Here is a 15,984-nt window from a genome sequence, read left to right as displayed (position 1 = left end):
GGGAAATTACCAAACTGATTTTTAGCCTCAGTTTTGTCCTTTTAGAGCAGGCTTCCTCAAACTCGGCCCTCTAGATGTTTTGGGACTACAACTCCCATGATCCCTAGCTAGCAGGACCAGTGGTCAGGGATGAGAGCCAGTGTGGTGTAGTGGTTAAGAGCAGTAGTCTTGTAACCTGGGGAACCGGGTTCGCGTCTCCGCTCCTCCACATGCAGCTGCTGGGTGACCTTGGGCCAGTCACACTTCTTTGAAGTCTCTCAGCCCCACTCACCTCACAGAGTGTCTGTTGTCGGGAAGGAAGGGAAAGGAGAATGTTAGCCGCTTTGAGACTCCTTAAAGGGAGTGAAAGGCGGGATATCAAATCCAAACTCCTCTTCTTCTTCTCTTTCAGATGAAATGCTAGTGTCCTGTTACTTCATCCTGCTTTGTGTACATTTAGAATCCTGCAGTTTGATTCCCTGCCCCCAGGACTTTTTCTTCCTCTTCACTCCCATCCTCTTAAATCTGTATCTACCGAAAACACAAATCTTATCTTGTTGTTTGCATTACAAAAGTTTGCTACAAAAATAGCCTTTTTTATTACACACTTGCACTGATGTATAATTAGAGACTTGGGCGTTTTCATAAAAACAACCGTGAGTACTTGGTGGAAGGGGATGGGAAAACTGTCACCTACTTTTTATTGAAAAAAGTATACCAAAGCTCCAAAAGGGCTTTCATATTCTTTTGTGTGTGCGAAAGTAAAATATTTTAGCAGTTCTCAAAAGTGGGAATCAGATTTGAGCCTCCTCTTATATTATTTATTATTGCATTTGTATCCCGTCTTCCCACTTAGGTGCACAAAGTGGTGTTCCTGGCTCACCCCTCCCCCATATTCTCACAACAATCCTGTGAGGTAGGTTAGGCTGAGTGTTGGTGTCTGGCTCGGATCACGCAGTGAGCTTCATGGCCTATCGGGGTTTTGAAACCTGGTCTCCCTGGTCATAGTCCAACACTAGGACTAGGCATGCCTTACAGAAGAAGGTGAGCCCCACTGAACTTGCAGGCTAATAATAATGTTTAGGATTGGATTGCAAGAGAAAATAAAAAGGCAGATGTTGTTATGCTGGAGGACCCTCTAAATTCAAAATGAACACTCACTATAAGTTGTTTCAGGCCTGGCAGCATGAATGCACTCTGTTGACTTCTTCAGAAAGTCACTTTCATCTTGCCTTTCCTCAGCTTCACTTGTGTCTCCTTAGGCTTAGGGAGACACTGTAGTTTGGAATACAGTTTTCAGTGTGAATCAGGACATCATGTTGTGCTGTTATCTTCAGTAGTGCGATCCTAGGGAAACTTGCAGTGCAATGGCCCCAAATTATGTGAGCCATATTTTAACTGTGTGCGCGTGTTTTAATGTATTGTAATTTTTTCCTGATGTTATGGTTTCATCCTTTTGTAAACAGCTTTGAGCCTCTTTTATTTTATTTTACAATCAAGTGGTGTACAAATTTAGTGAAATAAAATCATGTTACAAATATTATTTTTATTTGTTCAGTGTATGTACCGGACTGCCTACTGAAGGAGTCCAGGGCTACAGATATATCACTAATCACTAACATTTTTAAAAGACATTTGATTACAGGGTTGCAAGGAACAGTATCTTTTAATTACCAGATGCCTGGGTGAAGAGGAATGTCTATGAAATACTCCTGAAAATCAGCACTGAGGGAGACAGAGGCACCTCGCCAGGTGGGCATCCTACGACAGGGATGCTGGGCAGGTTCCTTGGTAGCCAGCGCTCGGCCCCAAACCATTGTTAGCCAACATTGTGCCTTCCATATGTTTTTGGACTCCCAACTCTCATCAGCCTGAGCTTGCATGTCTGTGATCAAAAACGATGGGAGTGAAAGTGCAACAGCATCTAAAGAGCACCATGTTGGCTAACCCTGGGCTATAATACACCCCCTATGGAATATCCTATTTCAAGGTTTGCATTCATCCGTCTTCAAGGAAGTTTGTGAAGACACCCTGCATCAAAAACAGCCTTTCCCTCAAGTGGCTGTCAGTGCAGTTTGTTTCCTCTTTCAGCAGCTAGCTGCCAATTTTTAAGCCGCGTTTTAATTTTCTGTCTTTTAGTCGAAAAGATGGGTGGAAAATCATGAAAAATAAAAAAAAGAAGAATCATCCTTTGGCTTTGAGTAAAACGCCAACTTAACATTTTCAGTAAGGCTGAAATAATTAATTGGATTAGCTGGTAAATCCACCACTGCCAGATTGAAAAATGTGGGTATTAGTTGGAACTCCCTTCCCAGGAAGGATTATTTGTTAATGATGTCCAAACCGGAATGTCACAGGAGTGTTTCTGTTGTGAAGGTTATCAGATGGTGGCACAAGAAGTGTTACGTGACCTGGTGATCTGGCCCTAACCAAAAACATTCTTGTAATGTCTTGTGTATTCTTTCAGCCTGGTTGTTTGCAAGTACAGCTGAAGTGGATGAGGAAAACACTAATTGTGGATTAATTAATCCAGAAAACAATGACATAATTGTGTGCATAAAGCATAAGATGATTTTCTGAACAATAAGTTCTATAACTGTTGGCTCATTAGCACATTACATTGTCTGAAATCGTCTTCTATGTTGAAATAGTGTAGTAATCATTTTAATAGGTTAATTACTTAAAAGAACAATCATTAATTTTTTTCCTTTTAAATGTAATTGGATGAGATCCTTAATTATGAAACATTATTTAGGTCCAGTCCAATTCCCAGATTGCAGATATTGGCAGCCCAATTCTGGCTCTAAGCAGTGACATACACTTGGGTGTTTCAAAAGGCTGGATTCTCTTCTTAAACTAGGATTATTCTTGTGTGTGCGAACATTTCTGGTGCACCCCATGTGGTAAGATTTTTGAGTTTTGGTGTGCCCTGAAGACGCTGCCTTGCACTTTAGAACTCTGAGTCAATCAGAGATTGAAATGACTGCGCCATTTGGAAAATGAACATGAAATTTTGGCCAAAGTAGCAATAACATTCAAAATCAGTATGATAAAAGCATATTGTTGGCCAACATTTAGAGGTGTTAATTAATTTTTTGGTCTTGCTTGCAAAGGCAGCTTCCAGACATTGACCTCCGTCCAACCTGGCATCTGCATGTAGTGATAAGCTTCATAGTTGGCTTGCTCAAATTATGTGGTTATAAACAATATAGGATCTTTTTGCAGGGAGCCTAATTATGCCCCTTTCTATTTGTATCTGCATACTTTATCTCATTAGCATAGATTCCATGCTACTTATGTGGAGCTAGAATGAGAGTTGAATGTTCCTGGCCTCTCCATTTTTTAATTCCTTTTTTAAAAAAGGAAACATATGGAAACTGAGCATATTGGAGGCTTATCCATGAGTTATTATTTTGAAACATGAAAGCGTTATCACATTTATCATTTTCCTGCTCTGAGAACAGCTTACTGTGCTTAAGTGGTTATGTTTTTGGAGAGGAAATAATGTAGAATTTCAATATATCTTTCTGCGGAAAGTTATTAGGGAGTTAATAACTGTGACTATTGATTATCTGTGAACTTTTGAGATCAGAAAGGAAAGGCTCTATTAGAATATGTAAAGTGAAGCAGATGCATATTTTTCATTCATTCATATATATAGAAATAGAAATATATAAATTTTAGTCATAATTTAATCCTACAAATATAGTGAGCAAAAAGTAACTTGGATCCAACGCTGACTGTTTTGAGAAGAAAGTTGCTTTCCTTTCTGTTTATTTTTCTTTATTTCTCCCCTCCCACTGCTGTACTTGTATGTATGTATGTACGTATTTATTTATTTTCTAAACCGCCCTATACCCAAAGGTCTCCCCCATTCAACTTCCCGTGTGTGTGTGTGTGTCCTAGCCCCAATGGGTACCTTTTTAGTGGTACTGTAATGGAGAGGAGAGGCTGGCAAACCAATGCTTAATGAGCAGAGTTCTGTCCACATGTATTAAGGTTCAGGTTTATGTCTAGAATATGTCTCATGTCTAGAATCTTATCACCAACCACAGTGCATATTCAGAAAGCAATAGGTCCAAAGCTAGTTCTTGATGACGTTGTCAAGGCTTGCTAACTAAACAACACATTGTCATGGTCTAGTGGCTATATTCAGGCCCATTTATCATTGCAAAAAGAAAAAAGAAAAAGGTCTTTCTCCTACATTTGTGATGTAGGTTGCGAGGTCTAGCAGAGGAAACCCTTCCTACTTCCATGACTGTTCCACATCCAAAGTAGTGACTGAGCAAAGCTTTTCCTTCATGCCAGCCAATAAACACAAAGTAAAATAAAACACTGCCCCGAGTCTGGACAACTTTATGATCTTGCCCAGTTCTCTTTGTTTTAGATGGCCTTTTGCTTCCTTTTTTTCAATCTGACTGATATCCTGACTGAGGAGCCATTAACAAGGCATAAGAAACTAGAACACAACACAGACTGGGTACAAGCCAACAGATACAGTGCCTGAAATTAATGGCAGATTGCAAAGCAGATAAAAGATCACATTTGTTTATTTTATTTGTTCAAAGTTCTTTTTAAAAATATCTTGCTCTTTAGCAAGAAAGAAACACAGACCGTTAAAAAACAAAAGCAGCCCTTGCCCCTTGGGCTTTACAATCTAAAAAGACAGGACAAAAAGGGAAATGGCTTGGGAGGGAGGAGGAACTAAGCAAACTCAAGTCAAGTTGTTTGCAGGTTTTTCTGATGACCAGTGCAAGTGGAAAAGTTCAAGGAGAGGAGGCACAAAAAGTTGCTGGTTTCTTGATGTGTGGAAGGAGTGGTCCTGAATCCCTCTTCCTCCCTCCTCCAGTACAACCTGATATAATGGCTGCTGCCAGGTTGCAGTTGATGGGAGTAGAACCTGACCAAAGATGTCACTGTGTGCGTGTGGCAGTGTTAAGTCCACAACTCACTTACTTGTCATCAGGAACCAAAGATAAATTCAGCCTGTATTTACTTTTTTGTAAACAGGACATCAAGTATGTGTGATAAGCAATAGCAATACTGTTCTTTAACAATATAATTTATTAGGATTGTTGAAAGTGTTTATTATTATTATTACTTAAGAAAAAAGACTTCCCACCTGAAGAAATGCATGGTTTTTTAGAGCTTCAAAAGAAAACCTGTCTTGTCATTTAGCCATAAAAGCAGTTAGGAAAATGATTTTTAGTTACAAACAAGCTTTTTGCTTGTTGACACACCGCATTGTGCTCCCACTTTCCAGAGTATGTATTCCTCCCCTTCTGTTATGCAACACAGCAGAATAAAATTAGATTGCATCTAATCATTGGGAATATATTCAGTACAATGATAATGGCTGTTCTTTGGTAGATAATAGGATAGTACAACGTTGGACACGTCTTTCAGCATAATAAATTCCATGTTATCAGACTTAAATTATTTCCCTAATAGCAAAGTCCCCAGTATGTTTAGCAATGTCATACTTCAGGAACAATCCCACCCAAATTTATGAACATCTGCAAGTCCCCTTTTCTGAGTATTATGCACATCCAAAAGCATTCAAGTGGGATCAAGTTGCATAGAGTTGTGATTTGCATATGTCAATCATTCTTAATGATCACTTAGTCCGGGTGGGGGGGGAGTCTGCAAGGTTGGCCATTTTCCAGATAGCTTCAGACAATGCTTTTTGGGAGTGAAGGTATGTTTTCGAAGCCAAAACAGAAGTTGCCAAGTTGGTGACATTTACTCGTGTTCCATGGCTGGGCCTGGGATGGAGTAAATTGAAAGAAAAACTGAAAAATGTTAGACAGGGGAAAATGCTGGGTAGGTAAAAAGTCTGCACAAATTGCGGATTCCCCTTCAGCAGTGAGTGAGGCCAGATGTGTGTGTGTGTGTAGCAGTGGGATAGTAGCCTGCATTGTCACTTGCAGTCAGCAGATTTGGATATTGATAGATCAACCTGTTTTTCTCCTGGCCAAATAATGACCGAGGCAAACAGGTTTGGCACATCGATCAGGGACTAGCTCACATCCTGCTTGTCAGCTCATACTCCCTGCTTAGTACCATGTATGCAGTGGTCCCTGGTCCCCATTAGGACTGGTAGGTTAGAAGGCAACGTGGGTAGGTGGACCAGAGCCAGTGGCAGGTGGAAGACAATTACGGTAGTTCTAGTTGTGTCCCAATCCTCCTCCTGAGGAGGCATGGGGAGACTTGAGTTAGGTAGGGCAGTGCCCCATTTGCCATAAAGGAGCAGCCTCCACTGCATCTATGCTAGTTACATCTTTTGAGTAATAACCAACATTCCCAGCTCTACCCAATGAAGGGGGGGGATCATCCTGGGACCTTTGGCACATAAAGCAGATGCCCTACTTTTTAAAATTATCCAAGACGCTTAAACTGCTTTTGGTTAGAAGGAAGGGAATGGGGATGATGATTTACATTATTATTATTAAATAAAAATGGTTTTAAAATAAAACAATATTCAACATAACTACCTAATGCATGGGGACGTGGGTGGAGCTGTGGTCTAAGCCACAGAGCCTTGGGCTTGCCGATCAGAAGGTTGGCAGTTCGAATCCCTGCGATGGTGTGAGCTCCCGTTGCTTGGTCCCTTCTCCTGCCAACCTAGCAGTTCGAAAGCACGTCAAAGTGCAAGTAGATAAATTACTACCGCTCCGGCGGGAAGGTAAATGGCATTTCTGTGAGCTGCTCTGGTTCACCATATGTCATGGGCGAATAACAGTTTTCTGAATTTTTGTAAGTGAAAGGTGTCACAAAAGAAAAGGATTGCACATCATAGCTGTTGCCTGATAGAAGCAGGGGAATAGAGGATAATTATGTACAATGATTTGTATTTAAGACAAGTTGAACTGAAACAAACCGGAGGCAGTGTCTGACTATATCAAAATATTGGGCAGAATTCACCTAACCGGCCTCCCATCAGTGGAAGGCCTTGCTCACAGACTGAGCTTTTCTCATTCTTCTCTCCCTGCTCTCCGAAATTGGCTCCTCAGTTCCATGTGTGGGTGGAGGATAGGGGATCATTCTGTCTGGCAAGCTGGAAGGCTTGTGCAGAGAAAATGATGGGAAGAATGCATCCGCTGAAATCAACATACTTGAGTTAGTTGTGACTAACAAGTCCATTGGTTTAAATGAGCCTACTTGGAGTAGGAGTAGCCAGTTACCATGCAGGGACCTGAATGTACATTTTGTGGCCAGCAGGGACATGTGCTTTGGTTTCCTTGTTCATTTCTGAAGCTATCTGAGAAATGTAAATCTGGTTAGTCTGTCCATCTAAAAGGAGGAGCCGGGGATTTAATCCAGAGCCTTAAGCATGCAGAGCCAATGCTCCATGGCTGAGTTTTGTTTCCTGCCTGTGTTGGTACTGCGCTAATGATACAGCAGTGACTAAGCAAGACAAGACCAATAGGCAGAACAAACACAACTGATTGATCTGCACAGATTCATTTTCAGGGTGACCCAGCACCTGTTTGCATTTGAAACAATTTCTAAACCGCCTTTAGTTTTTGTGGATTGAAATGGAACTGAGCACCTTGTCCTTTGTTGTCAAAATAACATTACACTTATTGACTTCTTAATGTTGTTTTTGGTTCTCTATGTGTGTCTGCTTAGTCACAAAATAGTCTTGCATTTAAAGCAGGATTTAAAAACCAATAAGTTGCCTTTCAAAGCAGGCAGTTTACCCTTTGATTTTTTTAACAGCTAGAGTGCATTTGATGGGTGTTTCAGTTATTGACAGCGGTTTTTTGTTGCAGCCACCTTGTGCAGTTTGAGAACATGTATGACTTGGCCATAAATAAAATTCTTTTATTTTTCCACCAGCCATATAGTCTTGATGCTGGCAGATGATATGGCATGCAACCCACGAAATCCAAGCCCAGCTACTGTTTTTAGTCACAAAAACATGGAACTGAATGTCTATGGAGATGACGTGGAAGTGGATTACCGAAGCTATGAGGTAAAGTATGAAGAAAATCCTGAATTGAGTGTTTGCCAGCTTGGTGAACTGGGACATGTGTGTGTTGATAGTCTGCCTGATCAAAGGGTGGGAGGTCCGTTTGTGTCAAGAAACTAGAAGGAATTATTTCTAGAGCCACTAGGTATGTGTTGAGATAAAGTTCTACCATTTGGTCCCCCAAAATCTTGAACCAATGCTTCGGGAACTGTATCAACAGTATCACCAATATGTGATACTGGGAAGTAACGGTTCTGTTACTTTGCATGACAGCATTGCTTTGTTGAAAATCTATAGAACTTTATTAATGATTGGGGTTTTTTAGTGCTTAGAACAAGTAGCATTTGATAAGTATTATTTTACACTGACATTTGAACTGTGTCTGTTAAACTTTGCTAACATTTCCTAACATAACGGAGGTAATAGAGCTTGAGAATGAGTCTGAAGCATGGGTTTCCCAAGGCCATATTATACCAATTTTGAAAACAAGTCTTCTAAGATTCCTAACCCACATATACCAGTGCTAGTTGTTTTGCCATTTTAATGGCTTGAAAAGAGAGATGGTGGGGGAGTCTGCTTTCTGGCTGTTTACAATGCTTGCCACTTGGAATTGATTGTCTTCATCTTAGCTGACCAGGCAGGTGTAAATTTCATAATCCTGTAATTGTATTTGGAATAGTTAAAAACCCTAAAGGCTTTAAAATATATTTTGTGTGTTTTAGAATTGGAGGCCTAGATTATAATTATTTTCCTTGCTCAAGGAATTCCTCACCAGTGTGAAGTCTTAATGCTGCCTTGGTTCGAGGCAGGGGGAAGAGAGCTTAGGGAGGAAATAACTCCAAAGTGAATTGGATTTTCTTGCTGAGAATGTGTATATTCTTGAGCTGCAGAGCCATTCTTCAACATAATGAGCAAGTTGGAGATTATTCAAACTCTCATACAAAATGAGAGGGTTATTTAGTAATGAGAGTACTTTAGGCACTTCATGAGCTCTGATAACAAAATGTTTTAGCACACCAAATCACTCTGGACAAATGAAAAGTTAATGAATGGGGTGGGTATGTCTTTGGTGTTTTCAAGCTCCTCAAAGAAATGAGATGTTGGGCTTCCCATTGTTTATAATTGGGCACAGGTAAAAAGTTTTGACCGCAGGCATATCTTTTAGAGGAATTGAGTACATGGTAGCTGCAATTATTTGCAGGCTTCCAAGCAAGCAGAAGAGCAAGCATCCTATTGTTGCCTGGATTAAACAATAATATTTCGGGGGGGGGGGGGAATTGCAAGAAGATTTCGTGTCTGCCAATCTGACTTCTCAGAAGAGAATATGTTATCTCTCACTGTGTTCAGATTTTGGGTTTAGTTAAACAGCAGTCATGAGCCTGATACATGTGAGCACTTTCTGAGCCTTCTGAATCTGTATGCAAACATAGCAGATTAGTGTTTTTTGGTAAGTTTCTCTGCCCCCCCCCCCCGAATTGCTGGCCAGATAGACAATCTCTGATCAAACGTTTCTACCACAAGAATCTTATTTTCTTTCAGCCTCTGAGGGATTGTAAGTCTCGAAATATATTTATTAACATTTTGCCATGGTAACGCATAGTAATGTTGCTTGGTAAGCAGATATGCAAGTCGTTCCACATAGATAAAGCCACACAGTGTGACAGGTGTTTAAATCAATGAAGGCACATTAGGAAGACTGAAATGGTGGTAGCCATGTACTAGATATCATGTGTTTCAGCTGTAAACTTTATTATTCTTCAGTGATAAAAAGTTTTGAATTTTATGAAGAAGAAATTTCATGATGGGGGATTGTGAGGTCTGGTGTTGCAGTCAAATCTACTGCTCTATTGAACCATCCTAGGCATTAGTGGCTGTTTTATATGACAACACATCTTTGGGAGGTGGGGTATGCATTCAAATGCAGGGTATAAGATAGTTAGAAAAGATGATGATCTTCTGTGTTTAGGTTACTGTGGAAAATTTTCTGCGAGTATTAACGGGCAGAATCCCAGCCAGCGCACCTCGCTCAAAGCGTCTGCTTTCTGACGACAGAAGCAATATTCTTATATATATGACAGGTAATTGTATTTCCTTCAACATTTTGCGTTGTGATCTTTGCACTGAACATATTTAGAGCAATGCCTGTCAGAGAGGTCTGTTCCATTCAGAGCAGAATATTTCACCTTGCTGAATGGCTTTTCTTGCAGTAGGTTTGCTAGAGTTGTGAAAGCGATTGGTTATATCAAACTAATTGCAAAATAAATCAATTCAAGTCATATACTGAACATACCAAAAAAAGTCTATTTAGGGGACATTACCAGAATGTTGATTTTAATGGTCTTCCTGTTAAGTACAGAGGACCACATTTAACTTGTATCCATGAGTCAGAAAGAAAGCCATTGTGTAATTTGTGTAACTGCAATGCATGTGATGTATACCAGGGCCCATAGCTGGGGGTTATACACTAGTGACTTTTTGAAATTGATAAGTTTAGCTGTGAAGAGACATTGAGTGAATTCCTCAGATCTTGAACTGGTTGAAAAACAAAATTAGAGTTCTCCTGAACTTCTTCCTTCAACACTGAATTTCTTCCTTGCAACTACTAAGCACCCTTTTCACCTTCCATCCAATTATACAGTCACCATGCCCTCCTATTCTGTAGCCCAACTTTGTATCCCGATTTTCATCTCTTCTTCCTTCCCCTCTCCTCCTCCTCCACTTTCTCAACTCTCCCTTGCATTCAGACTACCCCACATGTCCATGTCTCTTCCTCCGCTCCTGTTGCGCATCCTGTTTTTATGCAAATCTATGTGGCACTACATATCCTCCTGTGGTGACTTCATGACAACACTGTTACATTTTTACTAAATGTAAGAAGATATGTAGTCTCCCCATATTCAAGAACTAGAGATCTTTCTAGTATTGAGGAGTTTGTTATGTTACACCTTCACTGGTTAGACTGGGGAAGAGGAACTCACAGTTCAAAAGAAAATTTGTGTGTCTCATGAAAGAAAAATAGTGGTCTATACAAAAGGGAATGGTTTATACAGATATGATACTGTTAAAGCCTGCTCAGTCTCAGCTTGCTGAGGCTGAACTCTGGTGTTTCTTGAATTGTTTCTTTCTTCTCTGCCTTTTATCTCCATAATGAATTCTTCATGATGAATGACTAAGAAAGCGTATTTACGTGATGTTGCTTTAGCTTTTAGAGCATGTCAATTTAATTTGTGCTTTTTCCTCCCAAGGTCATGGTGGGAATGGTTTCTTGAAATTTCAGGATTCTGAAGAAATCACAAATGTAGAGCTTGCAGATGCCTTTGAACAAATGTGGCAGAAAAGGAGGTAAACTTTTGCTGTCTCATTTCTGAATAAATGATACACATTCATTTTTACTATCTCCTCCAGTTTTCCTAGAGGCAATTGCCTAACAGTCTGTTTACAACCTTATGAAAATGAATAGAGGCATACTAATTTTTAATGAATCCAGTCATTATTCCCTTTATGTTTCTTCTATTTGATCTTATTGGATCAGGAATGAACTCATGGGTCTGTGAACGTATTACAATGGAACTTCTCTTAAGCAGAAACTAGCAGTGCCACACGTGTGTGTGTGTGTGTGTGTGTGTGTGTGTACACACACACACACACACACACACGTACATATATACATAGCACTGCTAGTATACAAATACATTAGAGAGAGAGAGTACACACACACACATTACAAACCATCCCATTTTGCTAGTTTTTTCAGGACATGAACAGTGGAATCCTATACATGTCTGTATAGAACTAAGTGCTGTCATTTTTCTAGAAAAAGAGGTGCCAGAACTCACCATGACCGCCTCCCTCTTTCTCTTAGAAATCACAATGGCACCCATCTGAGAGGTTCCGGAACTGAGTTGCAGCAAGTTCCTACTGAAAAAAAGCCCTGGAACTAAGTCTGGAATAGGATTGAAATCTCCGATGGCTCCTAATCAAAAGTGTTGATGACCTTTAGGAGCCATAGGAATAATGGCCCATGATTTATTTAAAAAAATGGTAGACACAAAATATATTCGTTTTCTTCCAGGTACAATGAGTTGCTGTTTATCATTGATACGTGCCAAGGTGCATCCATGTATGAGCGATTTTATTCTCCCAATATAATGGCTTTGGCTAGTAGCCAAGTTGGAGAAGACTCACTTTCAGTAAGTGTATAGCTTTAATTGTATTAGTTAATAATATATGGATGCCGGAGGTTTGGAATTCTGTAATGAAAATCTCTGCTCTTTACCAGATTTGGTGCTTTAAACAAATGCTACTGTATAAACAAGTCTGCCTGAATGTATTTAATAGAAGATATTGTTCCTTTGGCACATGTTTTGCATCAAATTTGGGGTTTGTGAGATACAGAGAGCAATACTGTAAAGAAATGAAGGCTAGCATGTGGAATGATAAATGAGTTTAAACAGAAAGTAGGACTATGACATGGTTGGTGGACAAAATGGTGGGAGTAAGGGGGGCATTTATTTGATCAGTGGCAGCATTTCCAAGATACTTTTCTTGTTGGGGCCTTCAACTTCCGTCAGCATGAGCAATGGACAACGATGGACAACTTGCGGGCAGCAGGTTGGAGAAACTGTTCTAAGCAATTGGGCAGCACATCATGGTAGAAGAAGCATTTTTTTAAAAAAAAAAATTGGATTCTCACGATGGCTTTTTAATGATTAGTTATTGTATTTTGGATAATTAGACTGTCCACAGAGGGTAACTTACAAGCATGCAATTGATGTGGGGCTTTTCACCTCGGTCCTTTGTGCTGAATACGATTGTCACTTAATGTGCTTCACAAAAATTTCTGTGCTTTGATTTTTCAGCATCAACCAGATCTTGGGATTGGAGTTCATTTGATGGACAGATACACATTTTACGTCTTGGAGTTCTTGGAAGAAATCCATCCAGCTAGCCAGACCAATATGAATGACCTTGTAAGTACTAGTTAACTGGCTTTATCAATGGTTTCTACCACAACTTTTGCAAGGCTGCTGCATTTAATTAATATAATCCTTTTTTTACAACCACCTGTTTCTCACCCTGGATGAGATTATTCATATTTTTTTCATTTGTGAGATTGAGAATCAGACTTGCCCAAGCTTACCTGATTTAGCTTTCAATCTAACATTTTATAAACTGCACAATTAAAGAAACTAATTCCATTAGGCCATTGAATCTTGGCAATAAAGCTATGTTTTGATTTAGTGCCATTAAACACTGAAGTTTTGCAAGCCATTGGTCCACTACATGCAATGCTCCCTTTCAGTTTAATTATTGTAAAAACCAGTGGCTTGAGCTAAGCTTCAGAGCTGTTGTTTCAGTTCCTGGACTCAGTGGAAATTCTTATTAGCCCTATCTGCAGTTATGTTTGCTGCCAATAAAAGCTAATCACAGCTTGGAAAAGGGGCCACAGATCATTTTTTTTGGGGGGGGGGGAAGAACATGCTTTTCATGTAGAGGATCCCTGCTTTAATCCCTGTCATCTCCAATAGGATCAGATAGGTGGTGGTAAAAAAGACCTCTGCTGGAGAGCTGCTTCCTTTCAGTATAGACAGTATTAGAAAGGTTGGACAAAAAGCCTTCAGAGAGCTTCATAAGTAGGGCAGAATTAACAGTGCAGTCCCAAGCATGTTTACTTAGAAACAAGTCTCTCCTGAGTTCAGTAGGACTTAATCTGTAATTACTATAAATTAGTATAAATAGTGATATCCAGTATACGTCCTACTTGGAAGAGACCCATTGAAATCAGTTTACTTAAGTTAATCAGGATTTCAGTGGGTCTTCACTCAGTACAACTTATTCAGATGCAGTACTATCCTAAGGCTATACCAGCTGCTGATATTTATTTAAAAAAATCAAGACTAAAAAATCTGCTAGGCAGTCACATCATAGCCATTCTTAACATCTGATTTATGGAGCACAAGTGCAATGACACATTGGTGCCTTCTGCATGTAATCGGAGACACTGATGAGACAAGTTGACCTGCATATGCTGAAAAACTTCAATTGATGCTGTTGGGATGGGCAGTCAAGTCTCAGTCCTGGCGCTGTTTTTTTCTAACATGATCCAAACGCATGAAACAAGGCTAAAAAAATAGGCACTGAAATGAGATACTGTGCTTCCCTTGTTTGTAGTCAGCTATGTCCTACTCAGAGTAGACCCACTAAAAATTAAGAAACCTAAGTTAGTCCTGCCTATTAATTTAAATGGGTCTCCTCTGAGTAGGACTAGCATCAAATACCTCTCCTTGTCATAAAAGTAACCTGACTACATAAGTGTAATCAGATTATATGGTACGGCAATGGAAGGCAGCAAAATGCGCATCCCAGTGGATTTGGTATAACACACCCCAAATACTTTTGCATGTCTATAATGTAGCTTTTCTTGAGTGAGAGATTTTGAGGTCCATGTGATGCATTTATATCCTGTCTTGCAGATTCTAGAGATGGGTTTTGGTTTACATTAAGGGTTACTGGCATGCTCTTTTAAAAGATATGAATTGTGGAGTGGATATATAATATTTGATTATTTTGATAATAGAATGCACAGCTGTTTGAAAGAATTTACCAGCATTTTGACTATGGAGATTGGTGCAGTCTTATTGTTCAATAAGATGGCATTAATTTTGCAATAAGCAGCCCACGCTGACAGGTTTGGTAGTGACACAGAACAGAGGCAGTGACTAATACTCAGCCTTCTTACTACAGAGAGGACAAAGCTTGTTATTTTTAAAGTACAGCCAAATGCTATCTTAACAAGGCACAAGTATGGGATAAAGAATCTTGAGTACAAGCCAAGTAGCACAATACTAAGTTGATCTTGCAATTTTGATCAGATTGGCTGCTATACTTTGTCTGTAGTCTGTGGAATTCATAGTCTGTGGAATTCAGCAGCAGTGAGCAAGTATAATTATAATTATAATTATTATTATTGATACCCCGCCCTTCCCGGCAAAAACCGGGTTCAGGGCGGCTAACATCAAATTTATAACACATTAACATAAAATCAGGCAATTAATTAAAATACATCCTAAAATCAGATCAGGATCAGAATAAAATCCAATCAGATGGCAACCCACAGATTAGTTTGTGCTGAACTTATATGAGCCTGTGAGAAAAATTGGGAGGCCACTTTCATGCAAGTTCTTATAAAAGGGGAGAGGTAGTCAGACTGAACCCCAACCAAAGGCCTGGTGGAACAGCTCCATCTTGCAGGCCCTGCAGAAAGATGTCAAATCTTGCAGGGTCCTGGTCTCTTGTGACAGAGTGTCAGCTTCAAGGGCAGCCCCATGCAGAGTGAATTACAATAATCAAGCCTGTAATCTGTATGTAAGCTGCCATCTGGAAGGCAGTATGAAAACGATATACCAGCTAGAAATTTCAGTCTGTAACTTGCTGATGGTGAGACAGATTTCCAAGCCGTTTCCTTTCATGGCTTTAAGTTCTACGTTAATTTTTATTTAGGGGAAACTGAGGCTGCAGTGTCACGTGGCTCTGGGGTTAGGCTTCACTGAACACATTAGGACTTCTTTCTAACTACACATGCACAGGGGTTGGTAAACTCTTTGTAAAAGATGGTTTGGCTCCTGCGATCTGGTCCTTTGTGCACACATTCTCTTCTTCCCTTACAAGCCGTCGTTTACTCTTTCGGTACCTAGTAGGGGCAAATCTTTACTGTTGCATCAAACCTTGGTTTAAAGCTTTGACATGCACCAAGCTGAGGAGTGGAGGCGAGTCAAGTGGAGGACATGAAATGGAAGGTTGGAAAAGGTGGGAGAGTAGGAGCTGAGCAACATGGTGAAGGCTGAAGGTTAGCCACCCTTGATTTAGGTTAATCTGGGAAATGTGTGCTTGGCTTTGGCATTAAAAGCAGAACAATAGCGCATCAATAAAGCAGAATGAAAACCTGGATGTTGCCAGTGGGCTGCATTAAGCTTGGTCAGTTGCAAAGTCTGCAGGCTTGCCCTTGACCATATTTACTGACCATTACATTC

The 15,984-nt window shown here is 40.0% G+C and overlaps 1 protein-coding gene across 1 annotated transcript in view; it reads left to right on the top strand.

Moving 5' to 3' along the window:
• The window catches only part of PIGK (phosphatidylinositol glycan anchor biosynthesis class K), a 101,681-nt gene that overhangs the window by 5,275 nt on the left and 80,422 nt on the right, over nucleotides 1–15,984 (top strand). The window contains exons 4-8 of the mRNA XM_081914669.1: nucleotides 7,822–7,957; nucleotides 9,921–10,032; nucleotides 11,200–11,296; nucleotides 12,027–12,144; nucleotides 12,814–12,924. Of these exons, the coding sequence (XP_081770795.1) occupies nucleotides 7,822–7,957; nucleotides 9,921–10,032; nucleotides 11,200–11,296; nucleotides 12,027–12,144; nucleotides 12,814–12,924 (574 nt within the window). The remainder of the gene's footprint in view (nucleotides 1–7,821; nucleotides 7,958–9,920; nucleotides 10,033–11,199; nucleotides 11,297–12,026; nucleotides 12,145–12,813; nucleotides 12,925–15,984) is intronic.

This window comes from Podarcis melisellensis (assembly GCF_964234715.1).
Source record: "Podarcis melisellensis genome assembly, chromosome: 6".
In the NCBI taxonomy this organism is placed as follows: domain Eukaryota; kingdom Metazoa; phylum Chordata; class Lepidosauria; order Squamata; family Lacertidae; genus Podarcis; species Podarcis melisellensis.
The sequence above is the reverse complement of the archived record's forward strand: the minus strand, read 5'-3'. Positions and strand labels throughout refer to the sequence as shown.